The sequence below is a fragment of the Herpailurus yagouaroundi genome, unplaced genomic scaffold, assembly GCF_014898765.1.
Source record: "Herpailurus yagouaroundi ecotype Mexico unplaced genomic scaffold, PumYag 191, whole genome shotgun sequence".
Taxonomy (NCBI): Eukaryota; Metazoa; Chordata; class Mammalia; order Carnivora; family Felidae; genus Herpailurus; species Herpailurus yagouaroundi.
Genome location: NW_024412422.1, coordinates 2,112,416 through 2,137,660, shown reverse-complemented (window position 1 = coordinate 2,137,660; position 25,245 = coordinate 2,112,416). Strand labels below are relative to the sequence as shown.

Here is a 25,245-nt window from a genome sequence, read left to right as displayed (position 1 = left end):
TGTGTGTGTGTGTGTGTGTGTGTGTGTGTGTGTGTGTGTGTGTGTGTCTGCCCCTCCCCACTCATGCTCTGTCTCTCTCAAAAATAAACATTAAAAAAAAAATAAATAAAAATAAAATACTTAAGAAATCTCTACACCCGACATAGGGCTCGAACTCAGGACCCCAAGATCAAGAGTCGCATGCGCTTCTGAGCCGGCCAGGCGCCCCTGCAGTTGTAAGCTTTAGAAAATATGTCACATTGATACAGTCTACATCTCACTTTTTTCTGTACAACATTATTTTCAGGTATTGTTTACATAAAGTAATATATGCTCATTACAAAAAGTCATAGAATAGAATAAAAGTATGCGCCATAACCAATGGAAGCCCTTCTGTTCATTTCCCTCTCCTAAATATCCATATTTATATATTCTATGCATATATAAATATTCTATGCATATCTGAACACATATATGTATATACGCATAACACACACTTTTATCCAAGTAGATTTCAATTATTTGAATTGCTCCGCAATTTGCTTTTATCACTTCATATATCTTAGGCACCTTTCATTTCATATCACATTTGATGATATTTATTGAGACCTGTTACATTATTTTTAATGTTTATTTTTGAGAGAGAGAGAGAGAGAGAGAGAGAGAGAGAGAGAGAGAGAACACAAGCAGGGGATAGGCAGAGAGAGAGGGAGATACAGAATCTGAAGCAGGCTCCAGGCTCTGAGTTGTCAGCACAGAGCTGACATGGGGCTCGAACTCATGAACTGTGAGATCACCGGAGCCGAAGTCGGATGCCTAACCAACTGAGCCACCCAGGTGCCCCTGTTACATAATTTTTAACGTATGCAAACAATTTGGAAGAACTCTCAGATGGAGTTTTTTGCATGTTTCATCTGCCGCCTACCTTTGTCTCCTGTTTTGGTGTATATCTTGGGGATCTTGGGTGTCTTCAAGGAAGGCTGTGGCCTAATGAGACACAGACATCAAGAAGTGGAGAGCGGGCAGGACACCTCCTTCAGTGGGTCACATCTTGCCCAGTAACCTCAGAGGCAGCACTTTCCCCTCCTCTGTTTGGGTCTCATGTTGGCATCATTTTCCTCCCTTCTTCCCAATTCAGTCCGTTGTGGGCAAGCTCTGTGTCCTGCCCACATCCGTTATCTGCAGAGTAGCCCATGTAGTGCACTGCTCAATGCACATGCTCAATAAATATTCACTGAAAGAGTTCATTGATCACTTTCCATAGTCTCTGCACTGTGCTAAGTGGATTACTGGCATTATCTCCTGGAATCATCCCATAGGCACTACCGGTGACCTTCGTTTTGCTGTTGAGGAAATTGGAGCTCACAAGATGAGACTCCAGGTCCCTGAGGAAGGAAGACACAGGGCTGGGATTCCTGCCCAAGACTACCTTACTCCAGACCCCAGTTACCTTTTACCCGACAGAAACCGTTACTTTGACCCACCCAAACTCTTATCCTCTACTCTACCCAGTCAGGGCTGCTTGGAGAAAGTAATCTGGGCCATTTCCCTTCTATGAAGCTTCACATATACTCAGGAATGAAGACCTGGCAAAACAGCGTTCTAATTCTGGCATTTTCAAATAGCAACATAACACCTTTAATGCAGGCTTTGACACGAACATGTGGCATCACGAGGTGATCCAAACGTTCAATTACTGGATCTAGGAGAGTATATCGATCCATGATAAATTCATGGGACTACGCGGGCTCGGAGGTCTGGGAAGGGGAGCAAGTTTCAAGGTCGATGAGGACGGCCACCTTCAGATCGTGGTGGTGTATTTCTGTGTCTTAGGAAATAGGTCAAAATCTGAATTGAGGCCCACCCGACGGTGAGGCGGGGCAAGACGGCCCTCGTGGCGGGCCAGGGACGTTCCCTGCCCCGACGCACGACAGCCGGGCTTCGTTCGGACTTGTGCAAAGAAATCTTGGGTCTCTGGCTGCCACGGTGCTCACGTGGCCACGGTGACGTCAGGACTAAGACGTGTCACCTGGCTGTTGCTGCGGCGACCTCACTGCGGTGTGACGTCACCATGGCGACGACACCACAATTCACGGCAGGTGTCCGAGTTACCCTCCCCAGCCAGGCACTCACCCGTCCCCGTCTTCCACGCCCTGGGGGCCGCGGCTCTGGAAACGGGGACACAGCAGCCCGCCGGCGCCGAGGCCCCCGCGCAGGCCAAGGCGGGCTCCCAGTCCCCACACAGCCATGCGCCAGGCAGCTCGTCAGGGGCTGACCCCGCCAGGCTCCCGTCCAGGTCGCGGGCGACTCCACCTACCTCGGGCCGCATCACCGTTCAGCCCCCATTTTCCATTGGCTCTTGGCTCTCGGCCCAGGGCGGGACACTCCCAGGAGCTTGCTTCCCATTGGTTCGCGGAGCTGCCGGACAGCTTGGTTGCGACACCTATTGGCCAATCTTCAAGCCAATCGGTAAAGGAACGCCCAGTTTGCGTGTTCTGATTGGCTGAGCGGAAGGGTGAACCCCTGTTGGGGTGGCACCCGGGGGGACTTGGTCCCCGAGCAGCTCTGGCTTTCGCTCACCGGTCCCGCCGAGGCAGGTGAGCGCCTGGGCTCACGGGGCCGGGGGCGCGAGGTTTGAGGCTGAGACTTTGGGCCGGGCTCCCGGCTTCTCTGGCTTGGTTTCTCCGACTCTGAGAATCCGTCCCGAGCGGTTGGTGAGCTCGAATCTGAAGGGATTTGGAGCTTTGGGCAAGCAGTAGGTCTCCCTGTTCCGAGCCTCACTTTCCCCCGCTAAGAAAGGGGATCACGATGGCACTTAGCTCATAGTGCGGCTCAGGTCTTATCATATGGAGGTAATTGAGGCCTTAAATGGATGGTAATTTTTTATTATTTCTAGAAAATCTAAAATGCGCACACCTGTAGACCCAGCAAGTCACTTTCTAGGACTCTGTGTTGTAGAGATCCTCGGTTAAGCGTGCATGCAGGAAGGGGCTTGACATCTGTTTTCTGCAGCCTACAATTTATAGTCGTGACGTATTGGAAACAGCCTAAAAGTCCAGGAAAGCTTTCCTTCTACTCCATGATTTCATTTAAATTTCTACCCTCAATAGTAGTAATAATAAAAGCTGAGACCGACGCTGCCAAGTGGTCCTCTTGTACTATTTAACTTAAGCTTTCCAAAACCCATTGAGGTAAGTACAGTTCTTGTCCGAATATAACATAGGACGGAACCAAGGTTTTTAGCCATTTGAGTGAGTTAGAGACAGTGACCTCACTGGGGAGCAGAAGAGCTGGGATTTGAACCCAGGTCTTTCTGATGTGCCTAGTGGACTGCGCAGTCTTTGGGGCACATAGGAAGTGCTGGATGGTAGCTGCCTTTTTCGTTAGAATGATGAGTTTGAAGTGGGTATTCTCTAATATCTCTGAGATCTGGGGATGTCTCATCCTCCCTCTGGCTTTTTCTTTCAGAATTCCCAGGAGCTAGCTATGTTGTCAGAAGTCCTGCTGGTGTCTGCTCCAGGGAAGGTCATTCTTCATGGAGAGCATGCTGTGGTCCATGGCAAGGTAAAGGCCCCCAGAGTCTTTGAGAATTGGGCACCTCTTCTCCCTGACCCTAATCTTAAACTGAAAAAGAAGTCTTGAGGCATAGCCTAGGGGTATATAAGAGAGGAGGTCAGTTTTTCCCCGGCGAGGCAGGGAAAAGACAGCTTACCCCCACTGAAGGGCTCCTCTGGCCTCAGTAAGGTAGCACAAAGCTGAAAGGTAAAGCTGTGCAGGTGGAATGAGGCGACCTGGAAAGTGGGCTTCGGTGGAGAAGAAAAGGAGTGGGAGCACTGAGCCCTGGGGCACCCCGACATTCAGAAATGGGGAAAATGAGTAGGATCCAGCAGATGAGTTTGAAACATGCATTATCTCATTTAAGTCTGAGGACTGCCCTCCGAGGTTAAACTTTTATTATCCTATTTTGCAGATGTGGAAGCTGAGGCTTAGGAGAGGATTGGTCGCTTGACCAAGGTCCCGTACACCTGGGTAGAACCGGGAATGAACCTCCGTCTGTCTGAACCCACAGCTCATGCTTTCTCCATTCCGTCACTCTTCATGTTCTTAACTTACATTTATTTGGATGACATGGTGATGATGGGGAAGCCATTCCTTGGTGTGGAGGACCTCTGAAGTTTTGCATGGAGAGGGCAAACAGAAGTTGATGCTAACTCCTAATTGATTGGTAGTGCCGGTGCCACCTAGTGGGAGAGCATGCCAAGGTTGATCGACAGTGTCTGCCAAAGGCATGCGTGGGCGTGCCCTGCGTGCCAGTATTTGCTGTCTCTCCTCAGCACATTGACACTAAGCCCTGTTTCTAAGACTGGAGCCATACTCTTTGCCACCCATGCTCAGGCTTATTGCTTTTGCCCTTTATCCTACAGGTAGCGCTGGCGGTGGCCGTGAACTTAAGAACATTCCTCCGGCTTCAGCCCCACAGCAATGGGAAAGTGTGCCTCGACCTACCGAACATTGGCATCAAGCGGGTCTGGGATGTGGCCAGGCTTCAGCTACAGGACACGAGCTTTCTGGGTAAGTGCAGCGAGCAGGAACCAGGTGTGGGAAGAGCCGGGGTCCTGAACAGAGGGGAAACACATGGCTGGGTAGTTATTCCAGGCTATCCCTGAGGGGCCCGGAGACTGGCCACTCTGGGGGTGTTTTTTCTCTTGAGCCATAAAATTAGCTTCACTTATTTATTTTATTTTATTTTTAATTTTTTAATGTTTATTTATTTTTGAGAGAGACAGAGTGGGGGGGGGAGGGGCAGAGAGAGAGGGAGACACAGAATCCGAAGGAGGCTCCAGGCTCTGAGCGTGTCAGTGCAGAGCCCAATGCGGGGCTCGAACTCACGGACCGCGAGATCATGACCTGAGCCGAAGTCGGACACCCAACCGACTGAGCCACCCAGGTGCCCCTTCTTACTTATTTTTTTAAATTCAAGAGCATAAAATGATGCACTGGATGTATGCGGGCTGTGGTGGACTGATCGTGAAGGCCTGTTGTTGGGTGAAAAAACAAAAGATGCAAACAGGATGCATCTGAGGGGCGACCCGGATTAGGTATCAGCAGGTATGTAAGTGCATAGGAAAAAGACTAGGAAAATTTACTTCCGGTGATGGTTACATACTGCTGGGAGGGTCCTAAGGTCTGAGTGGACAAAGTGAGCCTTCCTTCTGGAGGATGGTTTTGACAAAGAGAACGTAGTGGCGTTTTGCATAATTGAAAATCATCAGGGGCGCCTGGGTGGCTCAGTCGTTTAAGTGCTGACTTCAACTCAGGTCATGATCTCCCGGTTCGTGGGTTCGAGCCCCGCCTTGGGCTCTGTGCTGACAGCTCAGAGCCTGGAGCCTGCTTCGGATTCTGTGTCTCCCTCTCTCTCTGCCCCTCCCCTGCTCTGTCTCTATTCCTCTCTCTCTCAAAAACAAAATGAACACTTTCAAAAAATCATTAAAAATAATAGGGCACCTTGGGGTGCCTGGGTGGCCCAGTTGTTTAAGCGTCCGAGTTCAGCTCGGGTCATGATCTCATGGTTCGTGGGTTCGAGCCCCACATCAGGCTCTGTGCTGACAGCTCAGAGCCTGGAGACTGCTTTGGATTCTGTGTCTCTCTCTCTCTGCCCCTCCCCCGCTCATGCTCTGTCTCCCTCTCTCTCTCTCTCTCAAAAATAAAAATGTTAAAAAAAAAATTTTTTTTTTAAAGAAAATAATGGGGCACCTGGGTGGCCCAGTCGGGTAAGCATCTGACTCCTGATTTCAGCTCAGGTCATGATCTCACAATTCATAGGATCGAGCTAACAGTGCTCGATGCTCTCTCTCCCTCTCTCTGCCCCTCCACTACTTGCGCATGCATGCTCTCTCTCTCTCTCTCAAGGTAAGTAAATAAACTTTTAAAAAATCATTAAAGATAAAAGCATGGTTATTAATTGGAAAACAGAGTCAATATTAAACCACTGTGAGTTAAAAAAAAAAAAAATCTGTACTGACCTCTCAGCAGCCCCTGTGACAACGGGGAGCATTTTGGTATTAATCCTTCTGGGCTGTTTTCTGCAGGTGGATAGTTAGATTGAGAGACGTAGGAGGATATCTGTTCCTTAACCAAAATCTGGTCAGGCCACACAAACTTTCCAGAAATGTGTGGGTTTTACCCCCCCTTCAGGGTATCAGGCCTGATACCTTTCCATGCCAATGAATAAAGACCCCTGTGCTGATTTTCGATAATACTGTGAATGTTGTGTCCCCTCATAGGCAAGGTTTTTCATCAGCAGGGTCGCCCCCTGCACCAAACCTGGAGGGTGTTTTCTGTTCTCAGTTTGCTATGGCCTCGCTGGGCTGCTGCCCCATTGTCGGGAACAGTGTTTCTGAGCCAGAGTGGGGCCAGTGGGAGTCCTCCCCATGGTCTTTTCCTGCCTGCTCCCTGTCCCCTGAAACAATCAGTCCACAGCAAGCCACTCCCGAACACTGTAGGGGGTGGAGGAACAGGTGAAACCCCCCATTTCCAGCCAGTCCTGCCTTGAGAACCCCTGGAGACGATTTTGCTGTTGTTTTTAACAATACAGACGGATTCCTGGCCCTGCCTCTCTCTTATTGAAAAGGGGTAGAGGTGGTAGGGGACCAGGTGTGCGTATTTTGAAAGAAATTCCCTGGGCGGCACCTGAGGGGCTGTGGGTTCGAGCCCTGCCATCAGGCTCTGTGCTGACAGCTCAGAGCCTGGAGCCTGCTTCGGATTCTGTCTCCCTCTCTCTCTCTGCCCTCCCCTGCTCGTGCTCTGTCTCTCTCTCTCCCTCTCTCTCTCTCTCTCAAACCGTCATGATCTCACGGTTCGTGGATTCGAGCCTCACGTCGGGCTCTGTGCTGACAGCCCGGAGCCTGGAGCCTGCTTCGGATTCTGTGTCTCCTGCTCTCTCTCTGCTTCTTCTGTGCTCACGCTCTGTCTCTCTCAAAAATAAATAAACATTAAAAAAAAAAAAAAGAAGGGAAAGAAAGAAAGAAATTCCCTGGGTGATTCTAGGGACACTGTCAGTTGAAAACAACTGCCACCTTGAAGCAGGCCTCGGAAAGCAGCCGTCCAGAGCAGCGTGGGATTTGCCTTCCGTGGTGCCCAAGACCATCCCCCACCAGGCTCGCAATGTCCCCCGGGAGCTGGCTGCTGCTCTGGGGTGTCAGTAGCACTGATGGAAGCAGGCAGGTGTCTGGCCCACGTCCCAGACCCCCCTGCCTGCCTGTGTGAACCTCAACAGGTCGCTCAAACCCCCTGAGCCTCCGTGGGCAGAGTCGTGTTGCCTGGGAAGGTTGCTGCAAGGATCCGGCAGGACTGGAGGTGGGCGAGGGCCGGGACACTGAGCGCAGTCCGTGAGGGCGTGTGAGTTACTTCCCCAAGGAGAAAAAGGAGCAGGGTGCATGACGCGCGTTTTCTATTCGACTGCAGGGCTCCTCCACCTTTGTCTTTCAGTGTTCTTTGGTTGCCTCCCGATAGTTACAAACACAGTGAACATTTCACTGGGCATCTTCGTGGGTGCCAGGCACTGGGCTAGTGTGTTACATACATCAGCACTCTTAGAAGTCTCCAGCCTGCCCTGGAAGTAGGTGGCGGTATCCATCCCCATCTTATGGATGAGAAAATCGAGGTTCGGGGGTCGAGTGGCTCAGGTCGCACATCTTCGTCGGTGATGCAGAAAGGATTCAGACCCGAATCTCTCTCAATTCTCCAAACTCTTTTTTTTTTTTTTTAGTTTCTTTACATGTTTATTCTTGAGAGAGAAAGAGTGCAACCGGGGGAGGGGCAAAGAGAGAGAGGGAGACACAGAATCCGAAGCAGGGTCCAGGCTCTGAGCTGTCAGCACAGAGCCCGACACGGGGCCCGAACCCACGAACTACAAGATCACGACCTGAGCTGAAGTCAGAGGCTTAACCGACTGAGCCACCCAGGTGCCCCACTCTCCAACCACTTTAACAAGTTATTCCATTTCCTTCACCGAGCTCTGAAATGTCTGCGCCCTCAGTAACACTGCCCGTTGGCTCGGCTGCCTTTAATGTATTATTATTTCAGTTAGCCCACAGCCCTTTTAATGAGTGCCTCACCCTAAAGTTTCCTAACACAGGCACACCAAGCTCCTTTTTCTGTTTACTTTAAAATTTGACCTGTGACTCAGGGAGTGGTTTGTCAAGGTAAGCCGGTCAGGCTTGCTCAGGCTCTCGGAGGAAAGTGGCACAGCCCCCCCACACACGGGAGAGAAACTGCTATCTGGCCTCTCCCGGCTGCCCAGGCAAACCTCAGCCCTTCACATTCTCTGGTTTTGAGCGTCCTGTCCTCGCAGGTTATGTTTCGGGAGAGGGACACGTTTGGGGAATAATTTAATACTGCCTGTGGTTTGGGTTTTGTTCTGTGGAGGTCAAAGCCAGACCTCTGAGAGATCGAGCTAGCATTCGCCTTGTGTGTGTATGCACGTTTCAAAAACTACTGTTAATTAAACACTTCCTGTATGCCAGGAACTGTGCTAAGGGTCTCCTGTACCTTATTTAAGTTTATCTTGGAGGAGGTCCTCTCATGATCTCGTTTACCAAGGAGGAAGGAAACTAAGGATCAGAGACGTTGAGTCACACACTCAAGGCCCTAAAGCCAGCATATGGTACAGTCGGGACCCAAACTCAAGTCCACCTGCCCGCAAAACCTGAAGGCCAGTGGCGGTCTCAGCCCTGGCGCTCGGACCGTGAATCCGTGCCCGTCAGATTCTGATTCTCGTGGCCCGCTGGGTCCTCTGCGTGCTGTTGTCTGTAAAAGCACCTGAGGCCCTCTCACCCAGCCACGTGTGCTTGTTTGCGACAGAGCAAGGTGACGCCTCGGCACCCACCGTGGAGCTAGTGGAGAAGCTGAAGGAGGTGGCAGCCTTCCCCAAGGACTGTGCCGACCCCGAGCGTGCGGCCGTGCTGGCCTTCCTATACTTGTACCTGTGCATCTGCCGGAAGCAGAGGTGCGTGCATGGTCCGGGGAGGGAGCCCTGCTTCAGCCCGCCCAGGGCAGCGGGCAAGGGTTTCTGTAGCTTTGGCTACCGCAGAGCACAGGGGCTTTCTTCCAGGGTTCCGGTGACCATGGCCATTTGCCATCGCCGCACGCCCGAGGTGCCAGGCTGGACCCTTGATAGATGGTCTGCTTTTAACATTCCTAAGAAGCTCTGAGAGGGGCGCCCTCATTTGGCCCAGGAATGAAACTCAGAAACACACTGAGGGCCGGGCTGCGGAATCAGCCCCGCTGACTTGGGTTCTGACACTTATCTGACACGTTCTCAACCCCCAGTGCCTCCTCTGGCCTCTTCGATTCATTAGACCCAAAGCCGGACTCCCGAATCTACCACGTGGCTTCTCCTGCGCTGTGTCCACAGAGGCACCCCTGCTGCTCACCCCGCAGACTCCAGGGAAACTCTGTGATCAGCAAAGTGACACCTGTGTCCGTCTCACCCCTGAAGATAGGATTTGGGCTATTTGCCCTCAGGGAGGCCAGCTCACCGCTGAGGCCACGTCACGTGGTGATGGGGAGTCAGGTGGCATTGGTTCGCACCCCATGGCGGCCACTTACTAGCTTACTTGCGGTTCTTAACCTTCCTGGGCCTCAGTGTCCTCATCTGTAAAATGGGGGTAGTAATAATACCTACCTCGTAGGCTTCTTGTGAGGCTAAATGAGTTTGTTTATTTAAAGCGCTTGACTCAGAGCCTGGCACGTAGCTTGAGAAACGTTAGCTATTATTTCCTCTGAAAACTATTGGAGGATTGAAAATACGATACATGAAGTGGGCCTAGCTCTGTAACTAGCCCATGGTGAGTTTCAGTATAATTATTTTCTGTTTCAAACCCAAAGGGAAAGCCTCAGGGGGCAGCTTGTCACTCATACAGCAGACGCTGGGGGACAGGCACGGTGCAGAGGGCCCATTCATAAACGCCTCCACTCTCGCTGTCCGCTGTGGGATTTTCAACTTAAGTGGGGCACGTCCCCTTCGGGGAGGGGGTGCAGATTTCAGAATCTGATCTGAGTGCGGTGGGCATGTGTAGTTTGAAAAGGCAGCTTCGGCCTTATGGTTTTATATTTGGAAGACGGGAAAATTCCTTAATGGAAACTACAGGACACGAAATTTGACAGTCCTTGCTTGGGGGAAATACACAGAAGATACAGTGATTCTGAACTTTCCAGTGGTAGAAAACAGGCCCGTGTTACACACAGCGGGGCACTGCTGGCCGGTAGGAAGGAAGAGGGTCCCGTGAGCACACAGCACGCCAACATGAGGCAGTGGTGGAGAAAGGCTACGTAGTGGAGATCGTCAAGGGGAGCTAGGAATGGGTTCTGTGGGTGGCCAGCGGAAGCTTCACGGTGGCAGCGACATTTGAGAAGGGTTTTGCAGGATGGCTAGGAGTTTGCCCGGGGGCTAAAGAGGTGCAGAGCTATCCCAGGAAGGGACACAGAGAGAGCGGGGCCACGAAAGAGCCTGTGCAGGGAACAGGAAGGAGTTTAGAGAAATGGTTGGTGGCTCGGGAGGGAACGGTGTGTTCAGGAGGGAGGTGGTTCTGGTATTTATTTCCAAGTTGTCTGCGTCACCACAACTTCCTACAATCCCGGAGGGCTGCTTTTGGGGTCGGGAAACGTCCGCGAGTCCAGAAACCTGGCCAGAGGCTCGGAGTCAGGCCCTGCCCACGTCCAGTCCTGGGCGATGTCGGCACCTTGCCACCCTTCAGGAGAGTCATGCCCTGCACCCCACTGTGTTTCAGGACCCTGCCCAGCCTGGACATCAGGGTGTGGTCCGAGCTGCCCACTGGGGCCGGCCTGGGCTCCAGTGCCGCCTACTCCGTGTGTGTGGCCTCTGCTCTCCTGACCGCGTGCGAGGAGATCCCAAACCCGCTGAAGGACGGCGAGCCTGCCAGCAGGTAATCGCGGCCCTTGCCCTCGTCATTGTCCTTCCCAGGCACCACGACCCCGGCGTGGGTTCTCTCCCTGAGGACTCCCCGCCACCCTGTGAGGCGAGAGGTGTCTGCGGCCAATGCAGGCGGTCTGAATCCAGAGCGTGACCTCTCTGCCCTTCCCCTACCCCTCACCTCTACCTTGCCTCTTTGGGGTTCAAGTGCCCGTGATATGGTAGAAAGAACCTGAGCCCGGATGTAGGGAGCCGTTGGGCCCACTTCTGCCATTGTCTCACTGCGGGACCTCGGCCGTGCTGCTGCGCCCCTCAGGGCCTCGGTGTCCTTCTCTGTAAAAAGCTGATGGGAGCCGTAAGGACACTATTGCTGGGTCTTACGAGACAGTTATGCAAAAAAAAAAAAAGTGTAACACGTCAAGACATAAACACAGGAGGAGTATTTTTTTTTATTATTGAAAAAATTTTCTTTTTCATGTATATTTTTGAGGCAGAGAGAGACAGAGTATGAGCGGGGGAGGGGCAGAGAAAGAGGGAGACACAGGACTGGAAGCAGGCTCCAGGCCCTGAGCTGTCAGCACAGAGCCCGACATGGGGCTCGAACCCACGAACTGTGAGATCATGACCTGAGCTGAAGTCAGACGCTCAGCCAACTGAGCCGCCCAGGCGCCCCGGGGGAGTATCTGTTAAGGCATTTCCCTTCTTAGGAGCCCTTGACCTCTTTCCACGGAGGGAGCATTGCCTCTGCAGTTCTCGCGGAGTCAGCGAGGCTCATCAGGACAGTGTCGCTGGCAGCCGTTTCTGCCACTTGGGGGCTGCATCTGGAGAAACTACAGTCTGTTCTGGGGCCACACAGCGCAGGGGAGCCCTCCCACCGGGGGCCTGGGGTCCCAACCGTGTGTGGTGTCGGGCGGACCGCCGGCCTTGTCTGTCTCCCTGTGTAGCCGGCAGAAGAGGCTGCTTACACGGTGCTGGTGCACGGTGGGCGTGGCTGCGTGCTTCCTCCCAGAGCACCGCTCCTCTACCCTCCACGCCCGCTGCAGGGGCACAGAGCGGACACACTGCACTAGCCTGCAGCCTCGGACGTTTGTCCTCTTCCAGAGCTTGGCTTTGAATCGAGGCTTTCTCCCTCTGCCCTGGAAAGGCAGTGGTTTTTCCCGCAGCCCAGACCCCCCTGGCTGCCCTGTCACGGCCAATGATTTCTCTTCTGAGACACGGAGGTTAAAATACGGCTGGATTCAGACTGAGCCCCAAGGTCCCGTTGATCCTCGTGGCCACAGTGGATCTGCGGGCTCGTGATGTGATGTGTCTGTCAGCACTCCTGAGACCCGCTCTGGATGGTTCCTGTGGGTGGAGAGGAGTAGGAGGGGTGGGGTGGAGGCGGCTTTTGTCAGGGGAAGAATCTGGTAGGTGATGAGAGGCGCACCTGGAGGTAACACAAGGTGATGGTTTTCAGGGATTTCAGTGAGGTGTGCCTGCTAACTTGCTGCAGGGCGTGGGGCCACCCCCTCTTCTCCTCTGGGCTCTGTTTCCTCATCTGGAAGTGAGGGGCTGCACCTGACGGTCCCTCAGGGGGCCCTCCAGCCTTGACGTTTGGTGCTTCTGTGATAAGATGGTGCTCGTTACCATGTGCTAATCACTGATTATAACCTAGATCAGTGAAGGCCTGCTTGCCCTGGGTCCCTTAAACAGACTCGTGTATATGGGCCAACAGACCAGCTCTGCCTTTTGAAAGGCATGGGTGAGGGTCCCTGGCTGGCTCAGGCAGTGGAGTATGTGACTTTTGATCTCAGGGTCGTGAGTTTGAGCCCCACATTGGGTGTGGAGCCTACTTAAAACTTTTTTAAAAAATTTAATTTTCGGGGCACTTGGGTGGCTGAGTCGATTAAGCGTCCGACTTCAGCTCAAGTCATGATCTCACAGTTCGTGAGTTCGAGCCCTGCATCGGGCTCCGTGCTGACAGCTCAGAGCCTGGAGCCCGTTTCGGATTCTGTGTCTCCCTCTCTCTCTGCCCCTCCCCTGCTCATGCTCTGTCTCTTTCTGTCTCAGAAATAAACATTAAAAAAATTTTAATTAATTTTCAAAAGGCATGGGTGACTCGTGTGTGTGTGTGTGCATAAGTGTGTGTGTGTGCGCGCGTGCGTGTGCTCTTTCTCATGCTGATTCCTTAACATTCGGGTCCCCCGCCACCCCTGAAGACCCAGTCATTCCTTCCTAGGACTTTTGGTGAGAGCAGGCCCCAACCCCTGCCCAGCGTTTCTAAATCAGACAGAGCTGGAATCAGACCGGAATCCGGTCTCCTGTGAAGACTGGGTTGGAAATCTGAGCCCCTGGAGGATGAGCAGTGCACAGGGTGGGAAGAAGATTCACCTTTGCGGAGAGGGCGGTCCAGCTGCCCCCTCTCTGTCTCGCGTGCTCGCCTTTCGGTTCCTGGAAAGGTCCGGCTCTTGCACAGTTGCAGGTGCTGTGCAGCCCCGGTCTGGAATGTTCTCCCCGCACATGCTGGCCTTGCCGACCGCGCCCTTGTCCCTCAGGCCCTCCCCCTTTCCAGATGGGGTACATGCCATCCAGCCTGCACTGCCCCTCCTGGGGGTTGTAGTTAAATATCGATTGCTTTTGGCGTCCCCTCTCCACGAGACGCCAAGCCTCAGGCGGCTGGGGGCCGTGTCTCGTTCGTTCCCTACCGTGAGCTTAGCGACAGGCACACAGTAGATGCTCAGTAAATATCGGACAAATGAGTACGTCCTGTTGGCGCCATAAAGCTCGGTAGTTGAGAACCTGGGCTCCTCAACCGATGTGGTTCTGATTTAGCGGTGCACAGCACGGGGATCTACTTGACCCACCTGTGCCTCAGTTTCCTCTTCCGTAGGAGAGGGGATAGTAATTGTACCGTCCCTGTAGGGTTTTCATGGGGATTGCAGGAGATGACTCTGCAGCTGGAGAGGTTCTAGGCTGTTCTCCTGTTCCTGGCTCGTGTGGTCCCGCCCCTTGCTGCCTCAGCGGCCCCGGCTGCCCCTCTCCACCAAGGTACAGATGGACTTGTGTGTCTTCTTCAGGTGGACAGTGGAGGACTTGGAATTAATTAACAAGTGGGCCTTCCAGGGGGAGAGAGTGATTCACGGGAACCCCTCCGGAGTAGACAACGCTGTCAGTGTTTGGGGTAGGTGCGGCCGCAGGCCAGTTTTCTGTGTTTGTATTATTTTATAAATTCCTGTGACCATTGTAGACGCTCAGGCTTTGTTGGGTTGGATGGATGAAACCAGCGGCTTCCGAGGAAAACAGTGTTTTCCTGCTTGGGGGTGAGGGAGGGGAGAAATTCCAGGGTCCTGCCTCACACCTGCTGAACCCAGACCTCTGGGGGTCCTGGGGGGGGGCGGTCATGGCAGGGCCCGGGAAGCTACAGGTGCGGTGAGCTCCCCATGAGGGTTGCCACAGTACAGCTGCAGGGTCACGGCCGTAGCGCCTGGCAGTCACACGAGCTGCTGTGGGATACTGGCTTCCCGGACCCGGCCACGGTCCTGGGCCCACCTTCACCACGTGGCCTGTGGCACGAGGCCGGGCAGCCTGGAGGGAAGGCGAGCTCCCTGGCGGAGCGCGGAGTGCCTTTGTGCCCTCCCGGGACCTTTTGTGACTGAAGCTGGCACGACTAGTTAACAAGGGTTTAACCTGTTCCCCGGATGGGGCAGAACTCTTACCCACTCAAGCCCAGCTTCTCTCCCAAGGGGCAGACACACACAGCTTTTCCCACAGCTCTGACCCGCTGCTTCTTCTCTTTAGGGGGAGCACTCCGATACCATCAAGGAAAGATTTCGCTCCTAAAGAGGTAATTCTGGGGTAGGGCAGCCCCTCCCGGCATGGCTGCCTCATCGCGTCATTGGGGGCGGGGGGCTCTGTCTCGTTGTGTGGTAACATGTGGGGCAGCATCTCTGGCTTTTTGGTGGTGTTGTTGTTTATTTTTGAGAAGGGGGAGGCGCAGAGAGCAAAAGAGAGAATCGTGGAGGGATAGAGGATCAGAAGTGGGCTCTGTGCTGACAGCAGACAGCCCGAAGCGGGGCTCGAACTCATGAACTGTGAGATCATGACCTGAACCGAAGTCAGACGCTTAACTGACTGAGCCCCCCAGGCACCCCTGGTTTTCTTTCCCCTCCCCTGTGAGGCCCTCCCAGGCCGTGGGCCATGAGGACACCCCGTTCTTGCCTTCTGTACTGCAGCTCTTAAATTGCCAAGAGATTAGAGGGAGAAGTCATGCGTGGCCGTGCCATTCACCTTCCAGAGAGCGGCTGCTCCCCCAGACCCCTGGGTCATCATTCATTTCATTCATTCGATTGTGTATGCATTTAGCAAATGAGAATTGATATCTTCCTGTGTTCCCGAGGACACTGTACTAGGGTCTAGCGATGTAAAAATGAGTCTGGGACACAATTTTGGTGGCGGGGCAGGGTGGGAGGAGAGTGGGGGAGGGTGGGGGGGGCCAGCAGACACGCACACAAAGCCACTGCAGGTGAACATGAGGGTTGCCACAGTCGGGCACTCGAGGCAGAGCCAGGGCTCAGGCTGGTGAGAGGCTTCCAGCAGGGGTGACATTTGAGAACTTCTCAGCCCGTTTCCCAGGTTCCCTTACCCCCTCCGTCGGGAGCAATCGGAACTACAAACATGCATGTTAAAATAGAGCATGCTGTGTTCTCTTTGGACTCAGAGTGGAAATGTCCCGTGCGGGCAGCGACTCCCAGGGTGAGCAGGTGGCAGTTCCTTGAGCCCTCGATGGAGTCAGGTGGTGTCCCAGGGCACTTTGCCACCCAGGCGGGCCTTTCCACGGTGATGAGGGCGGTCCTCACAGCCCATGGGCAGCAAGTCCCGGCCCACTGCCCTCGCCAGCTGGGCCACACCAAGTGGCCCTCGCCAGCTGGGCCGACGAGTGGCTCCTTGACCTGGCGTGATGTGCCGCGTCACTTCCACCTGCACCTCTGGGAACTTTCTGCCCCACTTCTCTTGGCTTCCAGGAGCCACGCCTGCCTTTCTGAGGTTCCGCGCTAGGGTCTCTCAGCCTTGGCACCATTGACATAGTGGACCGGGCGATTCTTTATAGGGCGGGCGCTGCCCTGTGCGGCATGGTTAGGATATTTAGCGGCATCCCCGCGCTTTACCCGCTAGATGCCGGTAGCACCTCCCCTGTCTCCTAGTTGCGACAGCCAAAAATGTCTCCAGACATTGCCGGTGTCCCCTGGAGGGCAGGATCCCCCCGGATGACAGCCTTCACTCTGCGCAGAGGAGGAAGCGGGGCCATTTGGGAAAGTGGGACCAGCTTGCTCCGGCTGCTGTGCGGTCAGGGCAGTGGGGCCTGGGGCCCAGGAGGGGCCGGCTCTGCCACGCAGACTGACTCCCCATGCAGCGACATCAGGAGTCCCTGCTGGACTCTGAGGTACCGGATGCAGGCCTGCCCGCGGGGCTCAGCCCACCGGAGGAGCAGGCACGGCTGTGATCCTCGGCACGAAGATACCCAGAGGATGATGCGAATGCCCTGAAGCTGCCACGGATGGCGCGAGGGGTGACAGATTTGGGCGTCACAGGGGCAGTGACGTCTCATTCAGTGTTTCCTGAGGGCTAGTTATATCCTAAGCACCGACTGGGCCCCAGCTAACGTGGTGGTGTGGGCACGTGTACGTTCTACTGAAGGGAAATGAGGGGATGAGTGAGGAGGCAGGAGGGGGGCCCGAGGCATATCCGGTGGCCAGCTGGTGGTGGCATGGCGGACAGAGGCTCTGGGGTCTGCGGGCCCAGCTCTGCCACTTTCAAGCCGGGTGCTCTTTTTTTGTTTTGTTTGATTTATTTTTAATGTGTGCTTATTCTTAAGGGAGAGAGAGAGGGAGAGAGAGAATGAGTGGGGGAGGGGTGGAGCAAGAGGGAGACACAGAATCCAAAGCAGGCTCCGGGCTCCGAGCTGTCAGCACAGAGCCGGATGCGGGGCCCGAACTCACAGCCACGAGATCACAGCCTGAGCTGAAGTCGGACGCCCAACCGACTGAGCCGCCCAGGCGCCCCACTGAGCCAGGTGCTCTTGAGTGAGTCGCTCTTCCTGAGGCACACGCCTCCTCGTTTATATAACGAGGATCCTGAGCCCAGAATCAGAAACGGCACCTGTAGAGTGCTTTGCTCTCTGCTGAGATCAAACTTAATGCCACAGATACCGAGCAACTACCATGTGCTGGGTGCTGGGGCCTCAGTGGGGAACAAAAAGTCCCGCCTTCACGGAACTCACACTTTGTTGGGAGGAGACAACCAATGAACAGATGGTTCCACGAGAGCATGTCAGGCCGTTGGATGGGATGATCCGGGGAGGCCCCCAATGAAATGACATCTGAGCAGAGACCTGAATGGAACACGAGAGTTAGGTGGGTCCCTGGCGGAGGAAATGCAAGTGCAAAGGCCCTGAGGCAGGAATGTGCCTGGCATGCTGAGCTGCAGCTACAGGGCCAGGATGGCTGAGAGGAGCGCGCACCCAGGGAGGGCGGGGGTGAGATAAGATTGAGGGGTTAGCCGTGCCTAGCACGCACAAGCACTCGCGGAGCACAGCCTGGGTGGTCTCTAGATGCCCGCAGAGCCTGGGGTTTTAGTGGGGCCGGCAGCGCTAGGAGCCGCCTGTTCGCAGAGGACTTGTCTAAGGAAGATGAAGACACAGTGTTCCAACTTCTCCCGCCCCGACGGATGGGAACACAGAGCAAACCGACCTTCACTGCTGGCTGCGGGGCGCCACCGCGAGCAGATGGCTGATTCTCTGAGAAGCCGGGAGGCCAGACTCCACATTAATCCCGCCAGTGGCTTCAAGAGGAACCCTTTCCCCCCAAACCACGCATGGTGCTTCTCTATTAAAAATAAATGCATTGTTTGCAAAGTGGATCAAGATGCGGCCTCCCAGAACGCTGCCCTTTTGAGAAACAGCTTGTCTTTAAGGGGAAAAGAAAAGGCAAATAGAATGTTCATCTTTTGTAAAGTTAAAAAAAAAAAAAAAGAGCCGGCCTCCAAGGCTGGGAATCGATATTAATTTCATGGGCTTATGGGCGGTGAGATCAAGCAGGTTTCTGGCAGCCTTTTCCAGCCCTATTGGATTTTACAGTCTCGAGTTGTGAAAAGAAAAACGAATAAAGGTATCAAGGGGTCTGCCTGTCTCCAGCTGTCTTGGGGCAGAGCTCATCCAAATACTCAGTCCCCGGCCCGTGGTGCTCTGAAAGGCAGCTTGGGATGACAAGAAATGGGGCCTTAAGTCCCCAGGGACAGGTAGGCATAGGACAGTTGCGATCGTGACTTTAGGAGGTAGCCTAAAGCTCAGAAGGTAGGTGAGGGCAGCTCACTGTGGCCGTCCTGGGGCCTCTGTTCTCTCACCTGGGACAGCCGAGCAGGGACGAAGGACTCCCTCTGACGATATCTGGCTTTGGGCCATGGTGGCTGGTCTGGGAGCCATCAAGGCAGGGCAGGGATGGGCTCAGCCTGCCGGGAACCTGCCTGCCACCCAAGTCTGCCCTCCTCCCCTTCACCCCACTGTTCACCATACCAGCTCCCCTGGGTGCCTTCCTACCCTGTGTGCACCCCCTCTGTGTGATCTGTCCCAGGTCCCATTGCTTTTCTTCCCAAATCTCTTCCACTCCGGCAGCCTGGGGTGGCCCACACGACAGAACCTTCACCCCCTCTTGTACTGTTGGCCATAGTGCCTTTGAACTCATCCAACTCTGTGAACCCGGTGTGCTCGGCCAGCTGCAGGCGAAGCCAGGCCCCCTCACATGTGCCCAGCACATGGTAGGTGCCCAGTTGAAGTCAAGTGGGTGAGTGACGAGCCAAAGGAAAGTGTCCCAACTGCGCAGGGCCTGGAGCGGAGACGCAGCCATGATTGGCGGCAGGAGCCCCCCCGCCCCACCCCGCTCCTCTCGCTCTCCCCCTCCAGCCCACTGAGGTCCCCTTTTCTGGGCCTCCGCTTCCTCCTGTGTCAGGGTCGGGTGACGTTTGGGAGTGCCCCCGGCCCTGACGCAGCTCCTCCATCCCGAGCTCACCATGGACCCTCTTCACCCCGCAGGCTGCCGGCTCTGAGGATCCTGCTGACCAACACCAAGGTCCCTCGCAGCACCAAGGCTCTCGTGGCCAGCGTCAGGAGCAGGCTGCTTAAGGTGCTTCGTGTTCACTCCGGCGGGTTTCTGGCAGGGCCCCGACAGCCAGGTCTAGGGGCTCGAGCTCTCCCTCTGCCGCATGGGCTAGCGGAGGGGCAGGATGGGTGATGGGGACCGGGGGAGGTGGTTTTGGGCAGACCAGGAGGTGCTGTGTGTCCATCTCAGCCGGGAGGCAGCACAAGGAGTGTCAGACACGCTGGCTTGGTGGTGCGAATCCCCCTGCTTCTGTGAGGGGGCCTGGGCAAGACAGATCCCCGGCAGGAAGGAGAAGGGGTTTCCTCAGACGGTGGGAGCAGGCCATGGGGACACCTCCCTCCTCCCGTGGCCGGGGCAGCTGTCTAGTGTCTGCCCTGCCCCAGGCCTCACGGGCCCTTGCTTGCTCTCCCTCCAGTTCCCAGAGATCGTGGCGCCCGTGCTGACCTCCATAGATGCTATCTCCCTGGAGTGCGAGCGGATGCTGGGGGAGATGGTGGCTGCCCCCGCCCCGGAGCACTATCTGGTGCTGGAAGTAAGAGCCCGTCTGCAGGGTCCCCGGTCTCACCCACACCACTGCCTGAGGCAGGGGCTCCCCCTCTGCGCTTACAGTTCCCCGAACTGAAACCTGGGGGCTGGGCCCGGGCCTGGGGTCCCGTGTATGCCAAGGCCAGCGAGCGTGCCTTCTTCTTACGCCTTTCCCCAGCTGATTCAGAGCCGCGGAGAGAGTATGTCGAAAGCACAGAGGGCAGCGCCTGGCGCATGCTAAGTGCGACGGGCCAGGTTTGGGTTCACACACGTAAGGCGCGGTGGGATATTGCTGACCCCATCTTCCAGAGGTCCAGGAGCCATTTCCTGCACGGCCATCCCTTTCCCGTTATGTTTGCTCGCTGCATTTGTGTCCTTTGGTGACTGTTTATCACTGGCGTGCTTTGGCTCACACGTATTCTAACATGGTTCTTTCTTCCCTGTGACCCGAGCCACTACCCTTTGCATAATTCCAGCGTAGAGGCGGAGGCTTCGCGCCCTGGGTTTGATCAGATCTGAGTCTGAATCCCAGCTTCACCTCTCCTGGTCTCACTGGAGTGTCTTAAGAGTGCAGCGAGGCCCGGTAGGCGACAGGCAGTTACCATGCCCGATGAGCCACCGGCTCAGTAAGCCCGAGGGCCCAGGGTCATCCTCAGACACGGCCCGTGTGGTCTGGCAAATGTGGATCGACCTTAAAGAGCCACCTGGCTTCCCTTGGAGAATCAGAGGATCCGGCAGGTCGGGGGGGTGAGGCTCGGTAGCAACAGTCAGCTGGAAGTGCAGAAGAGGCCCCGGGAGGAGGCCCTGGGGTCTCCATTTCTCCATAGTCCCCACCTCTTCCTAAGCGTCACCTGCAGCTGCTGCGGTCCACCTGGTGCCTCTCTGTCCCGCGGGATGCATTTGAATCTGCAGCTCCTATAGTGAATGGAAGCAGCTACTAAACCAAGTCTCTTCACAAATGATTTCGCACTTGGTCTCTATAACCACCTCCCTGTGAAGTGGGTATATTGCCCCCGTTTTACAGGTATGAATACTGAGACCTCAAGAGCAACTTTCTGCAAGGTTCGCCAACTAGTGGGTGGCCATGCCAGGTGTTAAACTGACTTACGGGTTTATCTCTTTAGCCAGCAGATCTTTAATGAGTACCCACCATGGGCCAGGGGCAGCGACCCGCTCTCGTTTCTGTGCTTTTGGTCCCATTTCCTTAGCTGTCTGCCTCCAGTCCCCCAGCCTTTGCCTTGCCGGCTTCAATTCCTTTCACGTAGAAAGGAGGGAACACAGTCCTCCTGAGCAGGAAATTAATAATGATAGAGTACTGCCTAAAATATACCCTGTTGATCCCCCGGAGAATGCCACAGAACAGCACGTTGATTATACATTGTGTGTATTTTTGGCTGTGGCAGCCGCTGAAATGTGCAGCTCGCCTCCTGGACAGCTTTGTGCTCAAACCAGCGAGCTGTTCTCCTGTGTCACAACCTGTCATCTGATCCTTGACAGATTTTGGATCAGAATGTGACAGGTGTCTGAAACCTGCCTCGGCAACGTGACACCTGGCGCTCAGGCGCAGAGAGCGGGCCCCCAGAACTTCTCCCTCGCATCCAGCCCCTGGGGCTGGGGAGAGGCACCCGGGGCGGCCACCGGGCCATCACGCCTGTCTGCTCGTTTGTCAGAAGTGCTGGGGTGTGTGAGGCGGGCTGCAGGGGAGGGCCGACCCGACAGCGCCCCAAGGACCCCCACCCCCCACCCCCCGGCAGGAAGGCGAGGTGGGCCCGGCCGACAGCTCCGTGATTGGCAACCCTCGCAGCACACGCGCTCCCGGTTCCCCGGAGCAGAGCCGCGCGCTCTCAAGCCCCGCGCGGCGAGAAGTAGGCGGCAGCAGGAATGCTGAGGGCGCTCGCTCTTGGAGGCGGGGTAGATGGGAGCTTCGCATCGGGCAGACCCGGTTTCCAGTGCTGGCTTGGTACCTTACCAGCCCAGTGACCTTAGGCAAGTCACCTTCCGCTCTGAGCCTTAGCGGCGCCCGCTTTGTACTACGGGGATAACTGTGCTAGGACCGCAAAAGTACTGATAGCAGCTGACTTCCATGGAGCCCTGATCTCAGGCCAGGTGTCATGTGAAAAACTCCGATTTCTTCCTCACTGTAGTGAGACAGATCCTCTTAGGATGCCGGTTTTACAAGCGGGGAAACTGAGGCACGGGGTGAGAGGCCTTGCCCAAGAACCTAGAAGTAGCAGAGCTGGGACTGAAACCCAGTCCCCTCCCCTTGATTCCAGATCCCACATCCTTTTTTTTTTTTTTAATGTTTATTTATTTTGAGAGAGAGAGAATGCATGCGTGGGCGGTGGGGCAGAGAGAGAGAATCCCAAGCAGGCGCTGTCAGGATGGAGCCCAATGCAGGGCTTGATCTCACAAACCCTGAGATCAAGACCTGAGTCGAAATCAAGAGCCAGATGTTTAACAGACTGAGTCATCCAGGCACCCCCAGATCCCACATTCTTTAAAAAAAATTCTTTTTAATGTTTTATTTATTTTTGAGAGAGAGCGAGCATGAGCGGGGGAGGGGCAGAGAAAGAAGGAGACACAGAATCCAAAGCAGGCTCCAGGCTCTGAGCTGTCAGCGCAGAGCCCGATGCAGAGCTCGAACCCACCAACTGTGAGATCATGATGTGAGCTGAAATCGGAGGCTGAACTGAGCCCCCCGGGTGCTCTGCCCGATCTCACATTCTTCACTTGCCCGTGGCAGGGACCACAGGTGGGTGCTCGTTCTTAGAGCCCCAGCATTTAGCACGGTGCCCGCCCAGACGCTGCTGGAGCAAATGAAATGTACGTAGGGGTCCCTGGGCTGCGATAGCTATCAGTTTTCTTATCTCATCAACCTGCATCGTTGGAGCCTCAGAAGAGCAGTTTTACGCAAATCAGAGAAACCAGAAAAACATTTAGCTCTTTCCCCCACTTATGACCTTGTTTGAATAAGAAACCAGTTCTTATTCTGAAAATTGGTACCCGCGGCCACTGTCGGATGGCGTATCGCTTCAGACTTGTGCAGATGATAGAAATCCATCTCAAGCAGGCTTTAGCAGGAAAGGAATTTATTGGCTCATAACTGGGAAGACCAGCAGGAAGAGCTTCGAGCATAGCTGGATCCAGGGGCCAAAACAACCTAGTCTGAAATCTCTCCAGCTTCCATGCACTCTCTGGCCGTGTGTAGGGCAGAGAGAACTCTGGCGGCTTATTTCTGAAGTCAACCAGTTTTCGCAGCTCGAGGGCAGAGGCAGAGAAAACCCTGGGAAGGCGGTGGTTGGCCCAGCTTGGGCCACAGGTCCATCCCTGAGCAATCACCGTGGCCAGAGGCTTCTTCGGCCAGGCCTGGGACATGTGTTCCCCACCAGCTCCACCCCGGCCCCATGGGAAGTCTCGCGGGAAGGAGACGTTCTTTTACCAGCGGACAGGGACACGGTGCCGGCTTGCCTAAGCCATTTTGCTCTCCCAAACCGGCGGCTGTCACACGCATGGGGTGGACACAGGACCTTGGCTTCAGGCTGGCCGAGTGGGAACAGACTGAACCTTCTCCTGCAGGAGCTCATCGACATGAACCAGCACCATCTGAACGCCCTCGGCGTGGGCCATGCCTCCCTGGACCAGCTGTGCCAGGTGACCATGGCCCATGGACTGCACAGCAAGCTCACTGGCGCGGGCGGTGGTGGCTGTGGCATTACACTCCTCAGGCCAGGTACCGGGGAGCAGGCTGGGTAGGGTGGGTTGGCAGCCTGGGCTCGTACAAAGGTTCTACCTGGGCAGTTCCCTTGGGAGGAGGGAGAAGCTGGAAGTTAGTTCACCACTCTGGGCCTCTGTTGCTGCGTTGGTGGAACAAGGACGCTGATGGCTAGTTTATGATTGTTGTCTAGACGCAAGGAGAAAAGTGCCTTTAGAAAGCCTGGCACAGGGCTGGGCTGGGGGAGGGGCCGCCATTATGGCGGCTGTCCCCACCACCTCCTCACCTGCCGAGTCTCCCACAGGTCTGAGGAATAACCAGGACATTGTCATCACCCGCTGTCACCTCTTGATGTGGCCAAGATGGGGACTGACCTTGCTACAAAACCGAGGGCTTTCTTCCCCCGCCCCCCAGTGTCTGGGGAAAGAGCAAGGCCGGGTAACGGTACCCGGGGCCGGCTCGGTCACCACACCGCACCTGCCCTCGGGACCTGGCACTCAGTGCTCCCGCCTGCGCGGCCTTCCCTTTGCCCCTGCTTCTGGTCTTTCTCTCCCCTCCTTTACCTTCTCCTCCTCCCTGTTTTTCTCCCACCGTTGCCCACTGCTCTGTAGTAAGCCCACAGTGGCCCCAACCACCCCCCTCGCTCTCAGCACGGCCCCAGACCTCAGGAAGTCACTGTGGCCTACAGCCGACTTTGACCGTTGGCTCCTCGTTCACGGTCAGTGACGATGATGAGGGAGAACGCTTCTGGGGCGTGTACCGTGTACCAGGCAGTGTGCCGGCGCCTTCCCTGCCTTTCCTCATGGAAGCCTCTCAGTAACCCTTGGGGAGTAGTAATCACTATTGGCCCCCTTCCCAAATGAGGAGACCGAGGCTCAGAGAAGGGAAGCCGCTTGTCTGGGGCCCCACGGCTGGTACGCGGTGGGGCCGGGGCCGTGTGACTCGGGGCCCGTGACTTTCCCTGTTGCTCCGTGCCCACCGCTGCCCCCTCCCCCAGAGGGTGCAAGGCTCCACATTCCAACGGGAAGACCTGTCCCGGGCCTTTTCCTGAACAGCCTCGAAGGGAGCAGACGAGTGTGGGGTGACCTGCTGCCTTCCGTCCCCCCAGATCTGGAGCAGTCGGTGGTCGAGGCCGTGAAGCAGGCCCTGAGCAGCTGCGGCTTTGACTGCTGGGAAACCAGCATCGGTGCCCCTGGCATCTCTGTCCACTCGGCCACCTCCCTGGACGCCCCCGTGCGGCAAGCCCTGGATGGCCTCTGAGAGGAGCCTGTGCCGCTGCAGCCCCACCGCGAAGCCCCTTCCTGGATTATTCTGGGTGCCGGAGCCGGCCTCTGTGCTGGCCGGTGGGCCCCAGTCCCAGCGGCGCGACCTGGAACCTGCAGCGGACTGGGCCACCCAGAAGACACGGTCTGCGTCCTGCATCCCCTTGAGCTGCCCAGGCGGTGGGGCCACGTGGGGGGCTCTGACATGTCCTCTGACATGTGGGGGGCTTCCCTCCTGTCCTCCCTGCAGCTCCCACACACCCATCCGCTTTGGGCCTCTGCCTTCTCCCCAGACCCCCTGCCCACCTGGTTGGATGCTCAGATGCGGGAGTGTGGTTCCTGAAGCAGGGCGCTTTCCCCCCCCCCTTCCTCTGCACTTCCACCTGTCTCTCAGGGCCCCGCTCCTCCCACCTCCTCCGGGAAGCCTTCCCTGACCCCTGGCAGGGTGACCCTCACCCCCACCTTCCTCCCCTCGCACCTCCAGTCTGTTTGAACCACTCGGCACTTTGTGTGGCCTGCTCTTCTCTCCAGCTAGACTGTGGGCTCCCAAGGGGGTGTCCAGGTGGTGGCCTTCACCTTGTGACCTCCCATCACAGGACTGGCAGAGGGGAAATAAAAAGCTCTTGAGTAAACCAGTGCTTTACTCGGAGTCCAGAAAGAAGGAGGATACAGTCTTGTACAGTCTGCAGCCCGCCCATGCCTGCC

General features: G+C 55.6%; 2 protein-coding genes across 6 annotated transcripts in view; one reads left to right on the top strand and one right to left on the bottom strand.

The window, feature by feature from the left end:
• The window catches only part of MMAB (metabolism of cobalamin associated B), a 12,915-nt gene extending 10,590 nt beyond the window's left edge, over nt 1-2,325 (bottom strand). Inside the window, exons 1-2 of one of the 3 annotated variants that reach the window (XM_040443620.1) lie at nt 2,113-2,303; nt 905-966 (exon numbers count right to left, since the gene is read on the bottom strand). In XM_040443620.1, the coding sequence (XP_040299554.1) occupies nt 905-966; nt 2,113-2,228 (178 nt within the window). In that variant the 5' untranslated portion in view covers nt 2,229-2,303. Of the gene's footprint in view, nt 1-904; nt 967-2,112 lie in introns of all 3 variants that reach the window. The other 2 variants (XM_040443621.1, XM_040443619.1) reach the window with 2 other exon arrangements.
• A 386-nt stretch (nt 2,326-2,711) lies between these two features.
• On the top strand, nt 2,712-24,659 carry MVK (mevalonate kinase). Of its 3 annotated transcripts, XM_040443617.1 has the most exons (12): nt 2,714-2,831; nt 3,448-3,543; nt 4,404-4,551; nt 8,842-8,986; nt 10,770-10,925; nt 13,969-14,072; nt 14,690-14,735; nt 18,975-19,065; nt 19,457-19,573; nt 23,143-23,296; nt 23,583-23,716; nt 24,387-24,526. In XM_040443617.1, the coding sequence occupies exons 1-12, from the start codon at nt 2,826-2,828 to the stop codon at nt 24,414-24,416; spliced, it is 1,227 nt and encodes a 408-aa protein (XP_040299551.1). In that variant the 5' UTR covers nt 2,714-2,825; the 3' UTR covers nt 24,417-24,526. The 3 variants fall into 3 exon arrangements, with proteins under 3 accessions (XP_040299550.1, XP_040299551.1, XP_040299552.1); XM_040443616.1 differs by lacking the exon at nt 24,387-24,526 and having other exon boundaries at nt 2,712-2,831; nt 23,583-24,380; XM_040443618.1 differs by lacking the exon at nt 23,583-23,716 and having other exon boundaries at nt 2,715-2,831; nt 24,387-24,659.
• The last annotated feature ends 586 nt before the right edge of the window (nt 24,660-25,245 follow it).